This window comes from Syzygium oleosum, unplaced genomic scaffold (genome assembly GCF_021117445.2).
Source record: "Syzygium oleosum isolate NSW1041296 unplaced genomic scaffold, Sole_v2.1 Sole_v2.03, whole genome shotgun sequence".
NCBI classification, from domain to species: Eukaryota; Viridiplantae; Streptophyta; class Magnoliopsida; order Myrtales; family Myrtaceae; genus Syzygium; species Syzygium oleosum.
The window spans coordinates 1655178-1677793 of NW_026607487.1; the positions used below are offsets into that span (position 1 = coordinate 1655178).

General features: G+C 36.7%; 1 protein-coding gene, 1 long non-coding RNA gene and 1 pseudogene across 2 annotated transcripts; 2 read left to right on the plus strand and 1 right to left on the minus strand.

Moving 5' to 3' along the window:
- The first annotated feature begins 12 nt into the window (after window positions 1-12).
- LOC130137601 (disease resistance protein RPV1-like) lies at window positions 13-4376 on the plus strand. Its single transcript, XM_056309246.1, has 4 exons — window positions 13-234; window positions 2882-3088; window positions 3208-3855; window positions 3948-4376. The coding sequence occupies exons 1-4, from the start codon at window positions 13-15 to the stop codon at window positions 4374-4376; spliced, it is 1506 nt and encodes a 501-aa protein (XP_056165221.1).
- An 898-nt stretch (window positions 4377-5274) lies between these two features.
- Window positions 5275-7010, plus strand: LOC130137681 (uncharacterized). The gene is made up of 2 exons (XR_008816071.1): window positions 5275-5943; window positions 6827-7010. It is a non-coding gene; the product is annotated as an uncharacterized LOC130137681 (long non-coding RNA).
- A 1941-nt stretch (window positions 7011-8951) lies between these two features.
- Window positions 8952-13586, minus strand: LOC115663231 (ATP-dependent DNA helicase Q-like 1; annotated as a pseudogene).
- Window positions 13587-22616: the final 9030 nt, after the last annotated feature.

Genomic DNA, 22616 nt, shown 5'->3' on the forward strand with positions numbered 1-22616 from the left:
AGCCATTACGTCATGTACATGTGGGAGAACTGTGGGCTTTATCCAAGTCAAGGAATTGAAGAGTTGAAATTGAGGTGCTTAATTAAAATTGGAGATTATGGTAGATTTGAGATGCATGATCAACTGAGAGATCTTGGAAGGAGCATTTTTTGCCAAGGACAACTGCCTGAGAAACGTAGCGGACCATGGGACGATGACTACGAGGGAGTCACAAGAGTACTAAGAGAGTGCAGGGTAAAATATGGCACTCCTTTCTTTTTCTCTCCCTCTTAATTTAATATATTTAATCTGATCTATTTAATATTTCATCTAGAATGAATATATGCTCTTACTTTCTAAGAAAAAGAAATTCTATGTACGCATCCATTTATGTCCATGTAGATTAATTTTGACAGCTAAATGGATTATAAGTATCTCAAGGATGAAAAAGTTATATCATTTGATTCGATATCATTGACATAAATTACATCCATAAAAGTTTTATTTACAATCAATTTAAGATCCTTTAACTACAATTTTACACTATAAATCTCATTTACTAAAAGCATGTTATTGTCATATCTAGTTGAAAATGAAAATATTGATAATCTGAAGAACTACAATACTGAATGAAGATGAAGTATAAACATCATAGATCAAATAAATGAAGATTTCTTGGTTAAAAAAAAAGATAGTATGTGCCAATTATAACAACTGATAATTAAATCAAAACAGTAAGCTTGGAAAAAATTTAAAACTTATTGCATGTGCTTGCTTTCCAGTACAGCCGAATGTATTGTGGTGCTCCTATGATTTAGGATTCCAATGTTTAATATTTTTTTCTCCATTTTGATTTTGAAGATACCCATCCTTCTACTAGTTATTTCTATCTATTTTCATTCTTTTTTCCTCTTAATAGATAAGATAGCAAAAATCCACTTAAATTTTTTTGGAAAATCTTACTGTTTTTTAAGGTTTTATCCCGTTGACCTTGCTCATTTCATGGATTCGGTTAGGTGTATGATAAAGAGTGGATTTTCTTATAACAAACATTTCTACCTGCTATAAGTTGTTTTATATTATTTATATTGTTTTGGGAGAATGCCTCTTTTGGGCCAAAAACCATTAGACTAACTTGACTATTTATAAATAATAAAGAAAAGAAAACATGACTAAGTAGAGGAAATGTCGTGCTTATTATTATATCCACACCTTTGTATTCATTATATATGATTTTCAGCATGAAGCCAATTTTTTCAATTATGTTTTATCGTTTACTTAAATTATCAATGTTCGTGTCATTTTATTATTAAATATTGTCATAGGCTCATGGCTGATCAATGGCAAGGAATTAACCCTAGCAATTAACCAAGAGATGTTGAGCAAAGGAAACGGCTTTATATTCTTGATATAATTTGAAATAGTTTGTTCCTATGATTCAATATCACACTCTTTTGTTGATCCAATAAATTCTTAACATTAGCAAAGAGAGCACACAATACAGGTGTTTGAAAAATGAAAAAAAGTGTCAAATCTGTTTTGAACAGAAAAAATGTTGAAAGATGATAATTAGTTTAGGAAAAAAAATTCAATGATTGTAAGATGTGAGAGATTTTGATTTAACTTTGGAAAATGAAGTATTTATGGAACAAATTTCCAATTGTCTTGACTATTTAAAATATGATTCTGTCTATTTTGTTATATCCTATTTCTTCGGTTAATTTTGGTGAAATATAAGCGAATTGCGTGGAAACTTTTGATGAAAGTCTGAGGTTTGAAGTCCCCTTTCCATATAATAGATTTTTTTAATATAATATACCTTATAGATTGATGTACAATCGAAAATTGTGGAAGATGGTGTGGGATGATGATTACAACAATTTAGTGACTTTTTCTACTAACAAATTTAAGAGAAATTATACCCGTTGCAGGTTTTTCACTATTTAAAGTAGAGATAACGACAAACGAGTCGAACTGTAAAAGTGAATCAAACCAACAAAAAAAAACAATTCTAACCAATTAAACTTTTGGGGGTAAAATATAGGTATTATTATTAAAGTCAATCAAAGCCATATGCGATTTTTTTCACCATCTTCAACTAATTAAATGATCTGTTTTAGCCGGAAACTTAAATAGTATGTTTTGACTTATAAGATGCAAAAAGAAACGGTGCCATTCTTATGCAAATGGACGTATGTGTCTTCACTTTTTTTTTGGTAAATAAAAATAAGTAGAGTTATCCAAAAACTTTCATATGGCAGGCTTTGCTTAAAGATATTGCTTAAAATAAAAAGTGCATTGCTAACCAATGTTGCCACGTCCCTTTTTAAACATACTTGACAAAAAAAATTTCAGTTTTCAAAGAAATGATTAAACACTTGACAAAAATAGTTAATGAAATTAAAACTGGGTCCTTCCTTAGCTACTTAAGGGTGGCTCACTAGAAATCTTTGACAAATTTTTTTGAAAAATTATACACAAGTCATATGAAAATTTACAAGTAAATATTTACATGTTGTAAAATGGTTTCATATATTTCGTCTTAAATAAAATTCAAAGTGCACGCGCCATATAATTTGAAAAAAAAAAAAGAACAAATGATAAAACATTGAGGTGCATTTGCCTTAGCTATTCTAAAGCAATAACTATTTTAAAAAATTAAATGCTAAATCACATGTCTGTATTTATGTACGGGAGTGATAAGAAGATAACAAATTGTGCATATCCAAGATTTTAAAAAATAAACCAAAAATTAGAAAGTTAAAAAGTCAATTTAGAGACTCTCAATGGATTGATTGGATATAACTGGGAATTGAAAAGGATTCCGTCATTTTTTTGTCTCCTCGAATTCCTTCCGCCATATCCAGACGTCCTCAGATGAACCATTTGAAAAAACTTGCAGAACCCCTGGTTCCGTGACTGGATGCAGGCAACTTCAAGCGGAGACTCCAACGAACTCCTTTCTGAAATAAGATGGCTTCAGTGGCAGATCATGGGAAGCAAAGCGCCTCTTCCGACGACCAATTTGCATCTACCGAAATTATCGGTGCTGGATTTATCACATAGCTGGGGCATCACAGAGGATTGGGAAGGATGGAGTTTGATCACGGTAAGATGGGGGAAAAGAAGAGACATCCTCTCTCTCTGATTTTTTTTTTTGTTTTGTTTTTGTTTAGCCGATCCCCCACTCATTCTTTTGATAGCTTTATTCTCCTCTTTTTTGTGTAGACGGCAAAGCGACTACAAGTTCTCGACCTTGGATGGTGTGAAGGTTTAAGATGTACTCCTGATCTCTCGGCTTTCACGCAGTTGAAGATCCTCCCCTTGAGCGGTTGTTTCGACCTGGAGCATCTCCACCCTTCTGTTGGCAAACTCAAGAGCCTCGTTTCCTTGGACTTGAGTGAATGTCGACGTCTCAAGGAGCTACCAGAGGAAGTGGGCGAATTAAAAGGTTTAGAAGAACTTGTATTAGATGACTCTGGTATTACAGCGATCCCTACGTCTATTGGTTCTCTGAGGAAGCTGAAGAAACTGCATGCCGGAGGTTGTAGGTCACTGAGAGAAATCCCTAGCTCAATTGGAGATTTACGGAATTTGCAACATCTTGACTTGAGTGGTTTTGGGATTGAAAAGCTTCCCAGTGCTATTGGGGATCTTTCTTCTCTCCAGCGCCTTGAGCTATGGGGTGACAAGCTCCGGTCGCTGCCACAGCTTTCTAGCCTAATCCACCTAGAAAAACTCCGTCTTCGGGAATGCCATCTACTTGAAGACATCCCCGAGCTTCCCTCAAGGCTCTTGGAACTTTATATTAAGGGGTGTGGTAAGCTGATATTGCTTAAGCTCGACGGATTGAAGAACTTGGAAGAGCTTTCAATTGTAAAGTGCGGTTCCATTGAAAGATTGGACCTTTCACAATTAAATGCAAACGATTATTCTCTGTGGATTGCAATAACCTAGTTGAAATTCAGGGCCATGATAATCTAGAGTTCTTGGAGGACATAGTTATATATAACTCCAATTCCATTGAAAGGCTGCTTTGTCCAGAATCACGGTGTTTGAAGAAATTAGAGGCTGTCAGGTGCGACAATCTAGTTGAAATTCAAGGTCTTGACGGTGCGAAGTTCTTAGAAAGGTTGGATTTTACAGGATGCGAATCAATGGAGATGTTGCAAAATTTGACGAGATGTCAGAAGTTGCGATCTCTAATTGTTCGAGACTGCAAGAAACTTACTCAGCTTCAAGGACTTGAAAAGTTGGATTTGATTGATTTGGATATTTCTGGTTGCGACTCATTGGAAGCAATACCGAAATTATCTGGAACGCGCATCATTAGAAATTATGAACGAGAGCTGTCTTATTCTCTATGGAAACATTATCATACAATGATAATGATGTGAGGAATCTTATATTACCACGGTGAGACCAGTCGTGTTTCTTCAATAGAGGTAAATAAGCAGTGAACAATCATTTTTCTTCTGAGATGCATGACCTACTTTATCTTCTTTTGACAAGAATGTTTTCCATGACAGGTTCTGTACTTTCTTAAATTGCTAGTCTTACATAATTGAAGGAGTGGGGGAGTTGCTCATAGAAGCTAACATGATGCTTCAACCAAGATCAAAATGTAGGCCCAAATGTCAATAGAAGGCATAGTAAGATTCTTCATCCTTGAATGGCTAGCGTGAGCGAATAGAGTAATACTTTTCTCGAAGCTCTATATTTTAAGAATGATTTGCTCCATACTGGGTATCTATCTGATTGATTTTGGAAACTTCGGATTTGCCTACATATTACGTTATAGCAATGTTTTTCATTTATCCTTCTGTTGGCAGCTTTTGTAGACTGCAAACAGATTAGCGGCTTGTGAGGCAAGGATGAAAATATCAAACATAGGTAAACAAGAATTCCCTTGTGATTTACAATTTCCCCCTCGGTAAACCTGGGATTTGAAATTTTGACCTAGAGGCCGATGATCTTTTGCTACTCAATATTGTAAACTTGGCCCAGAATTTCCCTGTCCAAAATTCATATTTTCTTTGAAAAAACCCTCGGCCATTTTGAGTTCCTTTGTGAGTTCTCTTGTGTCAAATTTAACTAATGGCAGATGTCCTGTTTGGGACAAACACCTTTTGGTTTTTTGTGATGAACGAAAACCCTGTTAAGTTTCTTAATGTTAAGAGCATCAATTCCCAGTAAGTGTGATGAACTGAGCTAAAATAAAATATAAGGTTCAAGTGTTTCTGGTTGCTGATAAAAAAATGTTTCTGTCATAAATGAATGGACACCCCCTTAACATTACGAGTAGTCAAATTGTTGTTTTGAAATATTATCAAGCAAGGTAAACTGGTGCTGCTTCTATGACAGGTTTGGTTGGTCTATGTAATTATCAAGGCTTACTTTGGGACTTCTATTCAATCAGCTCTATTGATGACCTTTTGTGCAATTGGTCAATATTTTGCCCATATGTGAAACAAGCTGGAGTGAGGAGCTCAAGAATTTGCTAATTTGTTTACATCCCATTTGATCCTATTGTTGTCATGGAATTGTTTTATCACATGATTGATTTGGGTGTGCTCACTTGGCTGAGGAACTTTAAATTCCAGACCTGAGACCGATCAAAATGAAGAAAAGGGATTTTGCAGTGGAAGCATCAGCAACAGTTGAGGACCATCTTGCGTGCCAAACTTGAAGAGGCTTGTGGACCAACTGGAGTGTCCTGAGGAAGTTTTGATGCTTGTGAAAATCCAAAACACTTGATCTAGCCTCAACAGCACATACCTGAATGATGGCGAATGTAGCTTTTTAAATTGAATATGCTTTTTGTATGCTCATTAGGTTCTATCTCTTTGTTAATCAAATGAGTGGGTCCGGAACTTTTTGTATGTTACCCTGATGTAGAGTTGTTTGATGCGATTGCATTCTAATGATATCACACCTGAACTCGATGAGGCTCTGCAGAGGGAGGTAGGCACTCCTAAGCTCCTCCATTTCTATCAGTTTATTTGGGTGATACTATCCTTTGAATGTTGTCATATAGATTTCTGATTTGATAAGCTCAGTTTTCATGTATGCGGTATTGAATTCGTAAAGTTGAAATTGACCTCATTAATTATCCCGAAATGTTGATTTTGCTGATTGGATATTGCCAATGACCAAGTAACAAATACATCTTTCTGTTATGTAGTTTAGGCACTTCACATTTTCAGCATAATTTTATTAACATCAATTCTGTTCCTGAACACAAACGAGGAAAGTGTTGTTGCTAATTGCTTACTTCTTTAAGCCTATTGTTTTCTCTTTCATTGGCCAGCTAATCGAGTCTCTGTTTATTGTGGTCCAACTGCGATTGGTGTAAATGATGTTTATGCATTTGTACCTTATCTTCATTGGGTTAATTGTGATGTTGTGATCTCGGATATTTTCATTTATTGATAAAAAATTGAATAAAAATAAATAAAGAAAAAATTAAAAATTAGAATTAAATATATAAATAAAATGTAAATAAAAAAAGTTTTATTTAAATAAAATTTATTATTTTTTTTAATTTAATATTTATTTGATATATAATTGTATTATATTAAAACGTTTATGTATAATTAAATTTAATAAAGAAAAATAAATGTTAAATAATAAACAAGAAAAATTAATAAATTTTTTTGAATTTAATAAATTATTAATTGTGAAATATTCATAAAAACCGTTTATGAAAATGGAATTTATGAATTTTAAAAAGATATTGGTGGTGCGGCGGGGCGTGCTGCGCCCCCGCCACGATGAGCGGGGGGGGGGCCCACACCCGCTTTTAATTGTGTTTTTTTAATTAGTTAGTGCTAACTTCCTTGTGCAGAATCAAGGTGCATTTCATGAAACTCAGAGAAAGTCCCCAAACACCACGGGATGGAGATACGAGCATGAATGAGCTATGTCATTATGGAAAGGCATTCCGAAGTTCTTTGCTATTGGCGTTTATCATGTGCTCCATGTTGTTAATACTCTTCAAATGATTCTTGATGTAAAGCAACCTCTTCTCATGTGGTGTTTTTGTCCTTTGCAAGCTTTGACATCGTGCTATTCTTTAGCAAAGGCCGAATCTCAAAGTGCTTGCAGGAAGACCACATGTGCAGGTGGTTCTGTATGTAAAGTTTAAGTATTAAATCAAATTTGTCAACAAGATAACCGTGTAGATGTCCACTTCAAGCTACAATTTTGCGACCGGAAGAGAGACTATTTTCGTGGAAAAAGCGAATGCCGTGGAATTAGCAAATATCTGTCAATTGCAGCCAAGAGTTTCAATGAAAAGGTTTTCAAGAAGACAGTAGTTTCTCATTAAGAAGAATTTTGAACAGGAAATAAAAGCGTTCATTGGTGTAAAATCATCTCTCTAGTCTGGTTACGTCGAAAAATTCATGTAGGCATTTTGCAATCACTTTGATTGTATAATCTTGAGCTTGATTTATTTACGCATGAATCTAAATGCAGAAGAGACACATCCGTGTATATTTTCACACCTGAAATCTATTTTTCTCTGGCATTGGCTACGGTTGAAGACTATTGAAAAATGTGGACAAGTTTTGGAAGGGTGAAAAGAGCCCTTCCCAAAATTTACTCATTTGGTTTGAACAAAAAACTTTAAAGGGTCATCTAATTGGTTAATAATCAGACTCTACTACGCTAAATTGTGTACTCGAACTTTGACTCAATGGAGCTCAAGACAAGGCCAAGTAGCTTGTAAAGCCAAGTTCGATTCTACAAGTACTAACACATATATAATGTAGTTCGTGTTTAAGATACTTGCTAAACGTACTTAACATAAAATAATTTAATTTTCAGAATATTGGTCGAACATTACATGAGAAAAGTCGTAAATAAAGTCAATGTATCGACTCTATGCTTTATTTACTTAGTTGCTTAATTAGTGTCTATGCAAATTAATCTAAAGTGCAATAGCTTTGTGTTTGGCTACTTATAGAACATTAGTTACAACCTTATCGGCTGAACTGATTTGAAGTTGGAAAACCATGAATCGACCGGATAACTGGATGAATGTGTTAAACCAAGTGAACCGATTCGGTTCTATTCATGGGTTTTAAAACTTTTCTTTCTTCTGCTTCAATTTTGTGCCAGCGATTTGCTTCGAGCTTGTTTTTGAAAGTTCCATCACATTTTACATCAAGATCCTAGAAAATTACAGCCATTTGAACAACTACGTAAGTTTTGATAGGATTAAAGAGGGTTTGCTTTGGGGCGTTTCGGTTTGCCTCATTTTTGTAACTCCGAGTTCGACGGGATGGTACTAGAAATATTGTAACTGTCCTCAAATCAGAATGGAACTATAGAAGTCCTTTCGGTTCATTTAACACCGGCGAATTGCATGTTAGAATATATAGCTTCTGTAGTCTGCCCTATGATGAATCCTATAATAAAGAGGAATCAAAATAGACAAATTGAGGAAATTAGTGGGTTAAATAACCCCAAAAAAGGAGACTTAAACAAAATTTGGCCAAAAAAAGTTCTAAACAATGAAATCGACCACGAAATAGATCTAAACGTCAAATCCTACAATGAAAGCAGCCTTCTTACTTTGCAATCAGCATCATGTTATTGAGAAAAAAGCTTATTGAAAAGAGGAGAAATTAGCAGGTCGGACAATTTTTACTTTGCATGGGAATGCACGCATTCATGCCAAAACATGTTGCAGATATTCAAAAGGTAAGGAAATTCAAAAAAGAGAAACAAACTTTCGGCAAATATAAATATATATGAATATCACATAAGAGTCTTATCATTTTCCTATGTTTTGATGGCTGGAGATCGATGAATGAAACAATGATTCGAACGAACATTATACTGGAAAGATTGAACATCGTGGCACTCTCCTGAATACTTGATTACCATTAGATACATATTAAGATGATAACCCAATAAACAAAACAAGCCTCTCCGTTTCCTTTGACTGATTTCATCCGTTTCTCTTGATGACGATGAGCATGATATTCCGTAATTTCTACATATTAAAATCAACGGACGAAGCCTGAGCATTCGCGCTTCAACCATCGGAACCCTTGTTTGAAAGAAGCCTTGAACTTGCCCTCGACCGAATAAAGCTTGTATCTGGCCACCCTCCTCTTCCTCTTCTTCTCCGGGTCATTCCACCACAACGGTTTTATCGACTTCTAAAACATACCAAATAGGCAAAGGCCAGAGTCCATTTCGACTTACAACATCAGGTTTGTCTATTCCCATCCCAAAGGCAATGGTAGCACATACAATCTGGAACTCTCCAGTATGCCATTTCTTTTGAACAGCTACTCTTTGACGGGCTACTAATCCAGCATGATAGTACACCGTCTTTATACGGCACTTCTCATTCAAGTATTTTGCGACGTCAACACATTCACTCTTCGTAAGGCAATATACTATGCCACAAAAATCAGCAAAACAATTCTTTAGCAGCTCTCCAAGCTGCTTCAGTGGTTCCTTGGTCTTAGCTATGACCTCATATTTTAGATTTGGTCTGTCAAAGCTTGTCTCAAGAACAAGAGCATGGGGAACCCCAAGAGTTTTTAGGATATCCTGCAATGAATGCATAATTCAATCAGAACAAACAGATTATTTCGACATAATCAGGAGGTTAATGTGTAAGTTTAGTGCCTCACGAACTGAGTGGGAGTTGCAGTTAAGGCCATCACTGGAACATATGGAAAGTTTGCTTGAGACGTCCAAGTCCCCTATAATCTGGTCGAAAATCATGTCCCCATTGATTACAATAATGACAACCAAGAAAGTGACAATCAATGAGCTTTACTTGTTAATCAGTCAAATGTACAAGAAAAGCTCAAACCAGCAGTATGTTCCTTTGTCAAGTTGTTAAGATCTCGTAAGAAACACAATCAATGACCACATGGGTGAAACTTTGTCTTTCTCAAGTTATTAACATATAATATAACCGTTAATAGAATAAATAGGGACTCAAGAACCAGCTTAAGATACTGAGTATCATGCCAAACATAGACAGGAGATGGGGTCCTTATCCAAGCTTATCTCGGTTCCAATTACTTTAGGAAGTAAGCTTCATTGGAGCTTATTTAAGTTGTGTCTTCTTTACTCAATATAATGAATGATGTACCACTAAGTGTTCCCAAATGACGGAACCTAGATCTTTTCCAGAGTTTAAACAAGGAACAATGCATTCTGTTATATTAGAACTTCACAGGGGTCTCGGCTTCAGAAGGTCTAGTGTAACACTGAAAATTTAACTATGCTAGAAACACTGAAATGCAGAAAAGTTTGGAAAAGAGTTTAAGTTAGCATATATAGAAGTTTACTTGCTTATATTTATCACGAACAATGACAATAGTTTTGCAGTTGCAACATTAAAAATAATTATTCCTTTTAAAGTAATTCTAGTATGATCTTTCTTCATGTACGAGGCATGCCAAAGATTACGCATACCTCATGCAATTTGCCTCATCAACAACAAAACCAGCTAGTTGTGGTCGCAATGCATGATGGTTGGATATAAAAAATTTACGAAGAACCCTTTCGAAAAAGTTATGGTGCATCAAAAACAATACCTTTCTATGCAAGCATTTCAATATCTCGAGAAATGACGGGTTTCGCACAGTCCTCTCAGGAGTTACATACAATAGCTTGCACGAGGGTTTATCTTTTCGGAAAAGGCAGGCAAAGCAGAAGTGGAGATTAATAATTTGACAGTCACAACACTCAGAATAAAACTTTTAGAAGTCCAATATAGCTAAACCTTGCGTTAGTTCTTGGAGGACATCTGCTGCTTGGGCAGCAGTTTGTGGAGAGTTCAAGAAGGTAGATGGTATTCCGTACTTGAGGGATAGAGTAATTATTTGATCCTGGATGAGAGATAGCAAGGGAGATATAACAACTGTGACACCTTGTTTAAGAGTTACTAGAAGCAGAAACGAAGGGTAAAATCATCAGAAGAGCACATGAAGAAAGGAAGGGACAAGGGAATTATAATTTCTTTCGCCATCAGCTGATCAGGAAGGACCAGTAGTCACTACTTGTCTTATAATTACTTTCAGCTAGAAACATATATCAACTACTTCAAGACTGAACAGAAAACACTTCAAAAAAATTCAACTTAAAAATTTTAATTAATATCTTCGTCCTTAATTCAGTAAATCAAATATTTTGCATGCTACCAAGATCCATTGTATATTAAAGGACATTAATTTCAAACTAATTATGGGAAAAAGAAATCATAGATCATCACCCCTTGTGAGATAATGGCATAGCCAATAACTGCGAGGAAATATAGAAATCTAGAACCCTTATTTGGTGGGTGTACTTTGGAAATTTATTCCTCTTTGACTTAGTAACCCATTTGAACTGGACCTAAATCATGACTGACAACAACACTTACATGCATAAACACGATGAATTTTCTGGTAAGTGATTAGAAGGTCCTAGAAGCATACTACAAACTTTAAATTCCAAAAATTACAGAACAGATAGAGATGTGCAAAGGCAGAATGAGAATGTACTGTATTTCCTTCTTTTCTAATTTTGTCTGATGCCATACATTGGAACCCATGGTTATGTACCTGAATCACTTCCTGTCGTTAATCTTCATTTGAAAAATGTTTCCTTCCCTAAGTTCACGACCTTCTCAACAGTGCTAAACAAAGCAGATTAGAAGATCATGTTGAAGCTTAAATTTTGACATACAGGTCTACCCCTTTACATTTAGTTGGTGGAACCATTGAGCAAAGTGCACCGGCTTGTGCTCTAAACATTGTCTCCACACATACTTCTACATACGATCATTACACAAATGAAATAACGTTAACATTCACTAACCTGGCAACATAAACGTGTATCACCTCCAGTGGGAATGAGAATGAAGCAATCTTGCTTGGCTACAGAATCTTTACAAGGCTGATGCTGCATTGGTTAAAATGCCTTGTTTCCGAATATTACAACATTTGCCAATTCTATGTCATCCAAGGCTAGCAATTCCTCATTACTCAGAGTCCCTTGTTTGCATGTCAAAATCCGAGAGCAATGTCTTTTATTTGAAACTGATGATATCGAACCTTGAGTGACAGTGCCCTTATAGTCCATCATCACAAAGAAGCCTCTTCAGCACCATAAATAGTTTCTGACATGGAGTAATGGAAAATGAATATTGTGCACAAAGAAATCCCAAGCCTTCATTCCGCAAAACACTCCTATCAAAGACGCTGGATGCTAAGTTTCACACTTGGATGATGTACTATACTCTCAAAATATTTGAGAAATATAGGTATTGTTACATCATATAAAACAAAAATCAACTGTTTTTATTGACCAAACAATTCTAATATAAGTCATTTTAGATCTTAAAGACTGGAAGTAACTGGCAAAAGTTTGGAGTGTCTATGATACATTTGATCGGATGAGAGCCCTCGTAAGCAATTTACTAAATGTTTTTGTGCAGTTACCCTATGTAAGGTCCTCTGCTGTGAGCAGATTACAAGCAAACTGGAAATGATCAAGGAAAGACATAAATTTAAGAGCAAAGAACAGTGACACACTAATTTACGGGGTTGGGCAGTTTTGTCTACGTCAACAGAAGGAGTTGTTTCACAATGACCAAGATTGAATTACAATAAGAAATAAATCAATTTCTCAAAAACGAATGAGACAAGTGGAAAGCGTTTCCCAAGAGTTTTCTGAGAAGGACACTCTAATCTCTCCCAATCAAAAACCAAGGCAGTCTGTTCTCAATTCTTCTCATTTACATTGTTGGCTGCAATAAACCTCAGCAACAGAAATACATAAAAACATGGGTTGCAGAATCATTGTTAAAAGAATAAAAGGACATGCCAAGATCTGCCAACTTTTTGTCAACCTCCTAAACAACTGGACCATTGTGGCCAGACTCCTGGAATTTGCCCGGTAACTATTGTGGCTTCTTCAGGTGTCCACAGTTGCTTCACCGAACGGCCAACCCTGTACAATAGTGAGACATTCTTCAAGCCGCGTATTTGGTCCATGCAATTACACGGGCCAATCCCAAGCCAAATCTAGGTCCATGAATCAAAAACTCAAGCCACAAACTTAACAACTATCAGCTAAATTAGTTTTGGGCATGGGAAAAAGCATGCCAAGCTACCCTGCTTTTCTTTCTTTTTCTTAATCCCTTCAAACTGGTGGGGGCAGAAAGGAGTGAGACAACTTCACAGTTTTCAGAAGCATACCATGGATTCTAAAGAACGTCTGGCCAGAAGTTGAGTGGATGAATTGCCAGGAGTACTGCTTTGATCAGGAATATAGCATGTGGATTTCCTGCCCATTTTACTGCCAAATATCTAATCTTCGTCTTCACCGTCAGTAGAGGAATCCACCTCAAGAAAAGTTTGATTTTTCTCAGGTTGTGGAGAATCTTCTATAATATTAACATCGTTCAGAACATTGCATTCGCCATCATTAGGGATATCTTGGCCAAACATGTCAGTCAAAACTCCACAAGCTTCTCATTCCGCAGCATGCAAATCATCCCAATCCTCAGTATCTTGCATAGTTTCAGCTGTTTCTGCTAGAAAATCATCGCTACAGTGTTCCACTGTGATAAACTCTCGACCTTCGCCGCCTTAAGAAAACCAAAAACAGAGAGAGATGATTTTGCAAGTTCCAAGACAAGAAAAAAAGAGATCAAATAAAGACAATCTACAATATGTAATCTGCAGTTACTTCAGTGAGACACCATATTTACATATAGGCAAGACATCATATGTAAATTTGCGGTTAGTTCAGAAATAAGTCAAGACATTTCGCTAGCCAATAAGACTACTACGCAAAACCCACAGAGAAATAAGGGCGGGATTAACGCTCAGTGAACCAGATTTAACCAGCTCCTCCGGTCCATTCAAATCCAAAAGGTAGACTATTCCATAGATATTGTCAGAATGACGCGACTGACCACAATAAATCTCCTTATATAGGAATGCACAACCAATCAATTCACAAATTATCCATGCAACACAAGCAATTACGTCGTTCCCTAATCACGGGATACCACGCAATTCGGCTAATAACCAAGAAAAACCACCATCTGAAGCAACCTAAATACATCAAGCTGGAACAGCACCAGACATTTCGCTCGTCAGCAAGACCAGTTCGCCAGACCAGCTCCGATCAATTCAAACCTAAACCAGGCTATTCCAGAGCCATCATCGCAGTGGACGAGCAACACCTACGTTATACCCGCAACGCTGACTAGCACAAAAAAAAAAAAAATGCGCGACGAGGAACAATGATCCGAGTACCGTAGAGGGAAACGAGACGGCCCAAGCACTTGGTGGCGGACTGCTCGTCGGAGCCGAACCCGAGAGCCATGCTCAGCAGCCGAGCTCTCTCCACCTCCTCCAAGCCCCGATCCTCTATGGAATCTCTCAACCTGTGTTCGACGCGATTCGCTTGATCGATCGACGATGCGCGTGTCGGAATGGAATGGAATCGATCGCTAGCCTCTCTCGCGAGAGCGGGCGCGCTCGAAGTGCTCTCTTTCGAAAAACCTAGCCAGCGATGGCGGAGAGAGACTGGAGCCATTTTCCCTTTTTGATTCTTTTGACAAATTCCGTTTCCGCGCCTGGAGTTTGTTTTAATTCCTATTTTGGCCCCCCTCGTAAGTTTTCTTGGTTTCGTTTGACGCCCTTGGGCTCGTTCGGTGGGAAGAAATAATGAAAAAAAAATTATCCATCAATTGTGCCTCTATTCAACATTTGGAAAAAGAAAATAGTCATTTGGAGTTTTCAAAAAAATAATTAAATATTACGTATGATTCTACACGTGGATATTTACATAATTTGAAGAATTTGCGATGTTTCGCATTAAAAAGGCCAGATGAGAATCACAAAATTCGCAATAAAAAATATTGTAGATTGATATGGTTTGATAATTATACTGCGTGCATGAAGTGAGAACTGTTATGTCCAATGAGATCCATTTAGCAAAAAAATTTCTTAAAAAAAGGTTATTCGGTATTTTTTTTTTTTGGACAGTAAGATTATTGATTGAAATAGATAGGAATATGTGTGAGGCTCCTTTGCATACCTAAGACTTGCGTGTCGTATTGAATATATAGATCTACGAGAGGTATCTCTAATTTCTTTTGTATCAGCAAAAGAAAATATTGACAAAGTAACACTTGTTATTAAAATTACGTTTTTACCTATATAATATATATATTATGATAAAATGAACTTCAAAAAATTTTAAAAGATAGCGTCTCCAGCACTGCTTTCCTATTTGGCCAAAAATAAATAAGTAAAACTCCTTTATCATGCCCAAAACTTCATAATAGTAATGCAAATTCCATAATCGAAGTTATCTTTTACGGGACTGATCCCACATTCAAACGTGGACCGTCGGATTAAAAGGGGAAAAAACTTGGTCTGTCATATTTGTTTTGCAAAACCGATTTTTGTCATAACTTTCAGATGTTAAAGAAAAGTTACGGACACAAAATTGATCAACTTTACAGATTGAGAAAAATTGCGATGTACAAGGAAAATTACTAACATGTAGATCTCAAACCTTTACAAAGTGTAAAAGAAAATTACGATCAAATTAATATTTTACTAAACATACACAAAAGAAATTTTTAGTATTAACTGAATAAGTTACTATTTTAAGGAATATTATGAACCGGAATTTACGACCTCCAAAGAAAATTTAAACCCTCTAAAAAAAGTCATGTAAAAATAAATTACAAATAAATTACTATTAGCGGGAATAATTACATGCCAAAAGAAAGTTAGGATTCATTAGGTAATTTACTAACAACAGAAAAAAGATATCCATTAGGTAGATTACTATTTTTTGTGAAATTTTACAAATCATAGGATTCAAGGAATTTACAACAACAAAAGGGAAATTACATCCTGTGATAAAAAAAAGTTATAAAATGATATGTAACCGACAAATTATTATTAGTGAGGAAAATTACAAATAAGAAAATCATGAACAATTGGACGGACCCGATCTGTTTTCCCTTCTCATGTGGTTGTCGTTGATCGTTCAACTACTTCTCACCAATCTTTAGGTTGCTTTGAGTTGCAAAGAATATGGAGGAATTTGATCTAATCAAAATTGTATGTCTTAACTTTCTTTCTTTCTTTCTTTCTTTGCCTTCTATCTATACAGTCATGCTGAATGCTTAGCATTTGTGATTTTCCTCAAGAAGTAACTGGTGGATGATCATCTTACGTGATTTTACTGCCAAATTTGCTGACTCCTGCATAAAGGTCAGTAAAGATACTTGATCGGGATTTGTGTTTAGGGTATCCTTTCTTGAGAAATCTGTTCCTTTTCTATTGGTAGAGGTTGGGCTTAATTCTAGCTTATGTGAGGATTGAATCGACTTGAACATGAGTATTTCAACTTTTGCTATCAAGCCGAGCTCGAGCAGAGAAAATGATACTTGATTGGGATTCGATTTTTGAATATTGCAATAGAGTGGAGTACAAGTATCCATTAGTATCGGGCTCTACATAAATTACTGGTAATTGGGAAACACCTCCATATGAAGACTAGTTCGTTGATGTTCATATGCTGCAATGTGTCCAACTCGTTCTCTGAGCATGTGGTGTTGATCTTTTCAAGTTGATGCATAAGTCCAGTTCATACGTTAACGTATTGTTTCTGCGCTACAAGAAGGCATTTCTTTTTTCTCTTTGCTATCAGACTTCCATGGATAAAGGGAAGAGCCAGAGCAACGCAAATGACGGAGTGCATCAATTCGTTCTGGGGCGTTCTTTGTGGTGCTTGTTGCTCAAATTCTTCTTTCAGTGTTTGCTTATAATCTTCTCAAGACGAGGAAAAAGAGTGGAAGCAATACGCATGCAGAAAATAAGAGCACTGACGGAGCATCTACATCTACATTCATCTCTCCAACACCATTAGGAGTGGGGAAGTAATCCCTATGATGTATTCTTGAGCTTTTTAAGAGGCTACAACAATCTCATAAATGAAGGTATTCTACCAATGTTTATGTCCAGGGATGATAACAGCCTCCCCATTGGCGAAGGGTTTGGTTCACAGCTCCTTCATGCAATCACATGGTCTAATGTTTTGATGCCTATCATCTCTGAAAAGTATGCTTCAGTTGAGGTGGACGATTTTAAGTAGAGACTTTTTTTTTTGGTCGAAAAGTAGAGACTTTAACAAATTGTTTTTTGAATTAAGATGGCTTCAGTGGTTTGACATTGAACCCAATTAGTCTTTCTGTAGTTGTCATGCAACCAGATCACAGAGCATCAGTGACCTTTTGTTTGTTTTTTGTTTTTGTCCGGAACAGAAGCTTTCCCATTTCTTAAGTAGCATAAGATGAACAGGAAGCATGGTCTTCTGATACTAAGAGGTCCCATAAAGCTAAAGGATGGTTACAAGCCCAATTACAAGGGATATGCTCAGATCTTTGGGCTTTCACTATCCTATCCACAACTTGATTAGCCATTTAGCCCCTCTTGACGGCTTTTCTCCTTTGTATAGGCAGCAAAGCAGCTGAAAGTTCTCGATCTTGCATGTTGCAATTATGTAAAACATACTCATAATTTCTCGGCTATCACAAAGTTGGAGATTCTCGTCTGGAAAAAATGTCACCGGCTTGGGCAAGTCCACCCTTCTGTTGGCTAAGTCAAAGAGCCTCGTTTCCTTGGGCTTGAGTTATGTGATAGTCTCAAGGAGTTACCAAGAGAAGTGGGCGAATTAGAAGAACTAAAATAACTCATTTATATTTTTCTAGTATTGCAAAGATTCCCACGTCAATTGATTCTTTAAGGAAGGTGAAGAAACTGAGTGCTGGGGGTTGCCAGTCATATGTGCATCCACATTGGCTAAATGTTATCCACATTGTCCTTTGGTGTCGTCCCCACTTGTCACGTTAACTAGATTTGTCTGGATTTAAATTCGGACATCATGCTTTGCAACAATTAGTCCGTTTGACAATAAATTTTAATTTGTCTAATCAAGTTCTTTTATTTTCATAAATTTTCAATCAAGTCCGTTCGACAATAAATCTAACCTAATTCAGTTGACGTGGCCGTTGGGGTGTAACATGGATAAAAGTTTTCCGACATGGATGTCCACATGCGCATCCGCATTGTTATGTGGACATCCACATTGTTAATCCACGTCATATTTCGACATTGTTCATGTTGACTAAATTTTTCTAGGGTGCTGTTCATGTGGGCATTCACTTTGGTCAAAATGTTATCGTTGTTTCCTTTGGTGTCATCCTGACTTGCCACGTTAATTAGATTTAGCTGGATTTAAATTCGGGCGGACTTCATCAGAAAATTTGTGAAGGTAGAAGGACTTAATTCAAAATATTAAAAGTACGGGAATTTCATTAGAAAAACCATAGAAGTAGAAATTTTCCTTTTATAAATTGTATCTCAGTAATTTTGGAATTTTCATCTTCCATTTATAGCTGCTTATGATCTTGTGCTAGTGTACAAGTATAATGCTTACTCGGCCCAGAAGCTTTCTTATTCTACCCAGATTTAGTGATTTTCTTAGGGAAATTCCTCATAATTTAGAAATCTTTGACTAGTTTTTTATGCGTCAAATTTGACTAACAGCAGAAATCATGCTTGAAACAATCACGTACCGATTTTCTGATATGATAATTCAAGCACTTGTATTTCACAAAGGTGGATTTGTTCCATTGATACTCGTCTTGGACCTTGGAATGCGAGAATGAACTTGCAAAGCACGTGAAAAAACTGAGAATTTTTTGAAACTGAAATTCGAAGATTTCGATTAGCTGTCTCGCAATCAAGCCCTTCCGTTTCTGTACTTGATGTCGGCTGAATTGATGAATAAGAAGGGTGATCCCTTCGTCAAGGAAATAGTAGTGGCCATGAAGGCAAAATGCCTCAACCATTAAAAAGACATCCGCTTGTTTTTTTGGTAGCCAATGTTTTGGATTCGAAGTTCAAGTTGGAGGGGCTCGAAACTCTTCTTATTGCATGTTACGAATATCTGGGACTGGGTGAGGAGTTCCTAGTGGAACACATATTGGCTGTAAGAATGAGTGGGCTCTGGAATATGTACGTGGCATACGCTGGCCAATTCAATACAACAAGTTCCAACCCACAGACAGAGGGGCCTCATTGAGTAGTGCCCACAAACCTATATGGTCTTTGCTTCTTAAGAAGAAGAAAATCCCACACCCTTCCGCTAAGTCTTCATCTTTATCATCTACCAATGAGTTGGAGACGTACTTGGGAACAAACTACTCCACGTACATTGATAGAGTTGCCAATGACAATGTCGACGTTCTAAAATGATGAAAGAGGTGAGCCACCATTTTTTTGATTTTTTCCACCATATCTCGTGACTTACTCACCCCATCGGTGTATGCGATACCTTTAAAGTCTATGTTCATTACTAGCCAACGGATCTTGGAAAATAATAGGTCCAGTTTGTCCGTGTAAAATTTATAAATGGTTGTCGTAGGGCATAATTGCCAATTATATGTCATCCAAGGCTTGCAATTCGTCATAACTCAGAGTCCCTTGTTTGGATGTTGAATTCCAAGAGCAGTGTCCTTTATTTGAAACTGACGATATTGAACTTTGGGTGACAGTGCTCTTATAGTCCTTCAACAGAAATAAGCCTCTTTAGCACTGTAATAGTTTCTGACATGGATTTTCATGGAAAGTGAAAAATGTGCACAAAGAAATCACAAGCCTTCGTTTACACAAAACATTCCTTTCAGTGACGCTGGATTGCTAAGTTCCACTCTTTGATGATCTGCTATACTCTCAAAGTATTTGAGAAAATAGGTATTTGTACATCATCCAAAACTAAAATCAACTTTTTTATTGACCAAAGAGTTCCAATATGTCATTTTAGATCTTGAAGGTTGTGGAAGTAATTGCCAAAAGTTAGGAGTGTTTATTGACATTTGATTGAATGAGAGGCCTCATAAGCAACTTACTAAATGCTTTTGTACATGTACATTGTAGGTCCTTTGCTGTGTGCAGAATCACAAGCAAATTGCAAATGATCAAGGAGAGAATAAATTATATGAGAAAATAACAGTGACACAGTGATTTAAGTGGTTTGGCATGTATTGTCTATGTCCATGGGAGAAGCATACCATGGATTCTAAAGATCTGGCCAGAAGTTGAGTGAAAGAATACGGAGTTTGGTCAGAATATAGCATGTGGATATCCTGCCCATTTTACTGCCAAATATATTGTCTTCATCTTCACTATCAGTAGAGGAATCCACTCAAGAAAAGTTTTGGTTTTCCTCAGGTTGTGGAGAATCATCTATAATATTGACATCATGTAAAACATTGCATTCACAGCCATTACGGATATCTTGGCCAAACATATCAGCCAAAATTCCAAAAGCTTCTGATTCCGCAGCTTGCAAATAATCCCAATCCTCAGAATCTTGCATGGTTTCGGCAAGTTCTGCTAAGAAGTCATCGCCACAGTGCTCCACAGTGACAAACTCTCGACCTTCGTCACCTTAAGAAAACCAAAAGAAGAAAGCGATGATTTTGCAAGTTCCATGGCAAACAAGAGATCAAATATATACAATCAACAATACGTAATTTGTAATTTAGTTCAGTGACGCACGATATTAATAGGACTGCAAGACACCATAAGTAATCTGCAGTGAGTTCAGAAATAAGTCGGACAGTTCACTAGTCAATAGGACTACTCCACCAAACCCGCAAAGAAACAGGGATGAGATTAACGCTCAATGAACTAAATTTAACCAACCCGGTCCCCATTCAATCCAAAGTAGACTATTCTATAGCCATCACCAGAATAGCCACTAACCAGAATAAATCTCCTTATTAGCAATGCACAACCAATCAATTCACAAATTATCCACGCAACACAAGCAATTACGTCATTCCCAATCACCAGATACCACGCGATTCAGCTAATAACCAAGAAAACCACCATCCGAAGCAACCTAAACACATCAAGCTGGAAAGCACCAGACATTTCTGCTATTCAAACCTAAACCAGACTATTCCAGAGCCATCATCGTAGTGGACGAGAAACACCTGCGTAATACCTGCAAGGCTGACTAGCACCAAAAAAAAAAAAAGCGCGTGACAGGGAACAATGATTCGAGTTACCGTAGAGGGAAACGGGACGGTCCAAGCACTTGGTGGCGGACTGATGGTCAGCCGAACTCGAGAGTCCAGCTGAGCAACCGAGCTTTCTCCACCTCTTCCAACCCCCGATCCTCCATGGAATCTTCAACCTGTGTCCGACGCGATTCGATCGATCGATCGATGATGCACAAGTCGGAATGGAATGGAATCGATCGCTAGCCTCTCTCGCGAGAGCGGGCGCGCCCAAGTGCCTCTTTCGAAAACCTAGCCAGCGATGGCGGGATTGATTGCCTTTCCTTTGCCTTTTCATATGCCGGAGTGAGAGAGCGGAGAGAGATTGGAGCCATTTTCCCTTTTGTTTCTTTGACAAATTCCGCTTCGCTCCTGAAGTTTGGTTTAATTCCTATTTTGCCCCCTCGCTAGTTTTCTGGTTTCTGTTTGGCAAGGGTGGGCTCGTTCGGTGGGAAGAAATAATGAAAAAAATTATCCATCAATTGTGCCTCTATTCAACATTTGAAAAAGAAAATAGTCATTTGGAGTTTTCAAAAATAATTAAATATTACGTATGATTCTACACGGGATATTTACGTAATTTGAACAATTTTCAATGTTTCGCATTAAAAGGCTAGATGAGAATCGCAAAATTCGCAAAAAATATTGTAGATTGATATGGTTTGATAATTATACTGCGTGCATGAAGTGAGAACTGCTATATCCAATGAGATCCATTTAGCAAAAATTTTTAAAAAAAATGTTATTGGGCATTTTTTTTGGACAGTAAGATTATTGGGTTGAAATGGATAGGAATACGTGAAGGCTCCTTTGCATACCTAAGACTTGCGTGTTGTACTGAATATATAGATCTACGAGAAGCATCTCAATTTTTTTTATCTATTGCTATGTATCAGCAAAAGAAAAATATTGACAAAGTAACAATTTTCATTAATATATTTATATATTACGATGGGATGAACTTCAAATTTTTTAAAAATAGCGTCCAACGCTACTTTTTACCGTTTGGCCAAGAATAAATAAATAAAACTCCTTATCGTGCCCAAAACTCATAATAGTAACGGAATTCACATCAGTCAAAGTTATCTTTACGTGATCGATCCCATGTTCAACGTGGACCGCCGGATTAAAAAGGGAAAAAATGTGGTCCGTCTAATTTGTTTTTAAAACCGATTTCTGTCATAACTTTCAGACATTTAAAGAAAAGTTACTGACACAAAATTGATCAACTTTATAGATTGAGAAAATTGCGATGTGCAAGGAAAATTACTTAACATGTAGATCTCAAACCTTACAAAGTGTAAAAGAAAATTACGATCAATTTAATATTTTACTAAACATACAAAAAGAAATTTACTATTAACTGAATAAGTTACTATTTTATGGAAATATTATGGAATCATATTTACGACCTCCAAAGAAAATCTAAACCCTCTAAAAAAGTCATGTAACGATAAATTACAGATAATACCAGTGGGAATAATTACGTGCCAAAAGAAACTTAAGATTC

Bases quoted from the DNA above. Each gene is read 5' to 3' on its own strand.
- LOC130137601 (XM_056309246.1), top strand. From the start codon at position 13: ATGTACATGTGGGAGAACTGTGGGCTTTATCCAAGTCAAGGAATTGAA. The intron at 235-2,881 runs GTAAAATATGGC...AAAAACTTGCAG, and splicing joins GAGTACTAAGAGAGTGCAGG to AACCCCTGGTTCCGTGACTG. The intron at 3,089-3,207 runs GTAAGATGGGGG...TTTTTTGTGTAG, and splicing joins AAGGATGGAGTTTGATCACG to ACGGCAAAGCGACTACAAGT.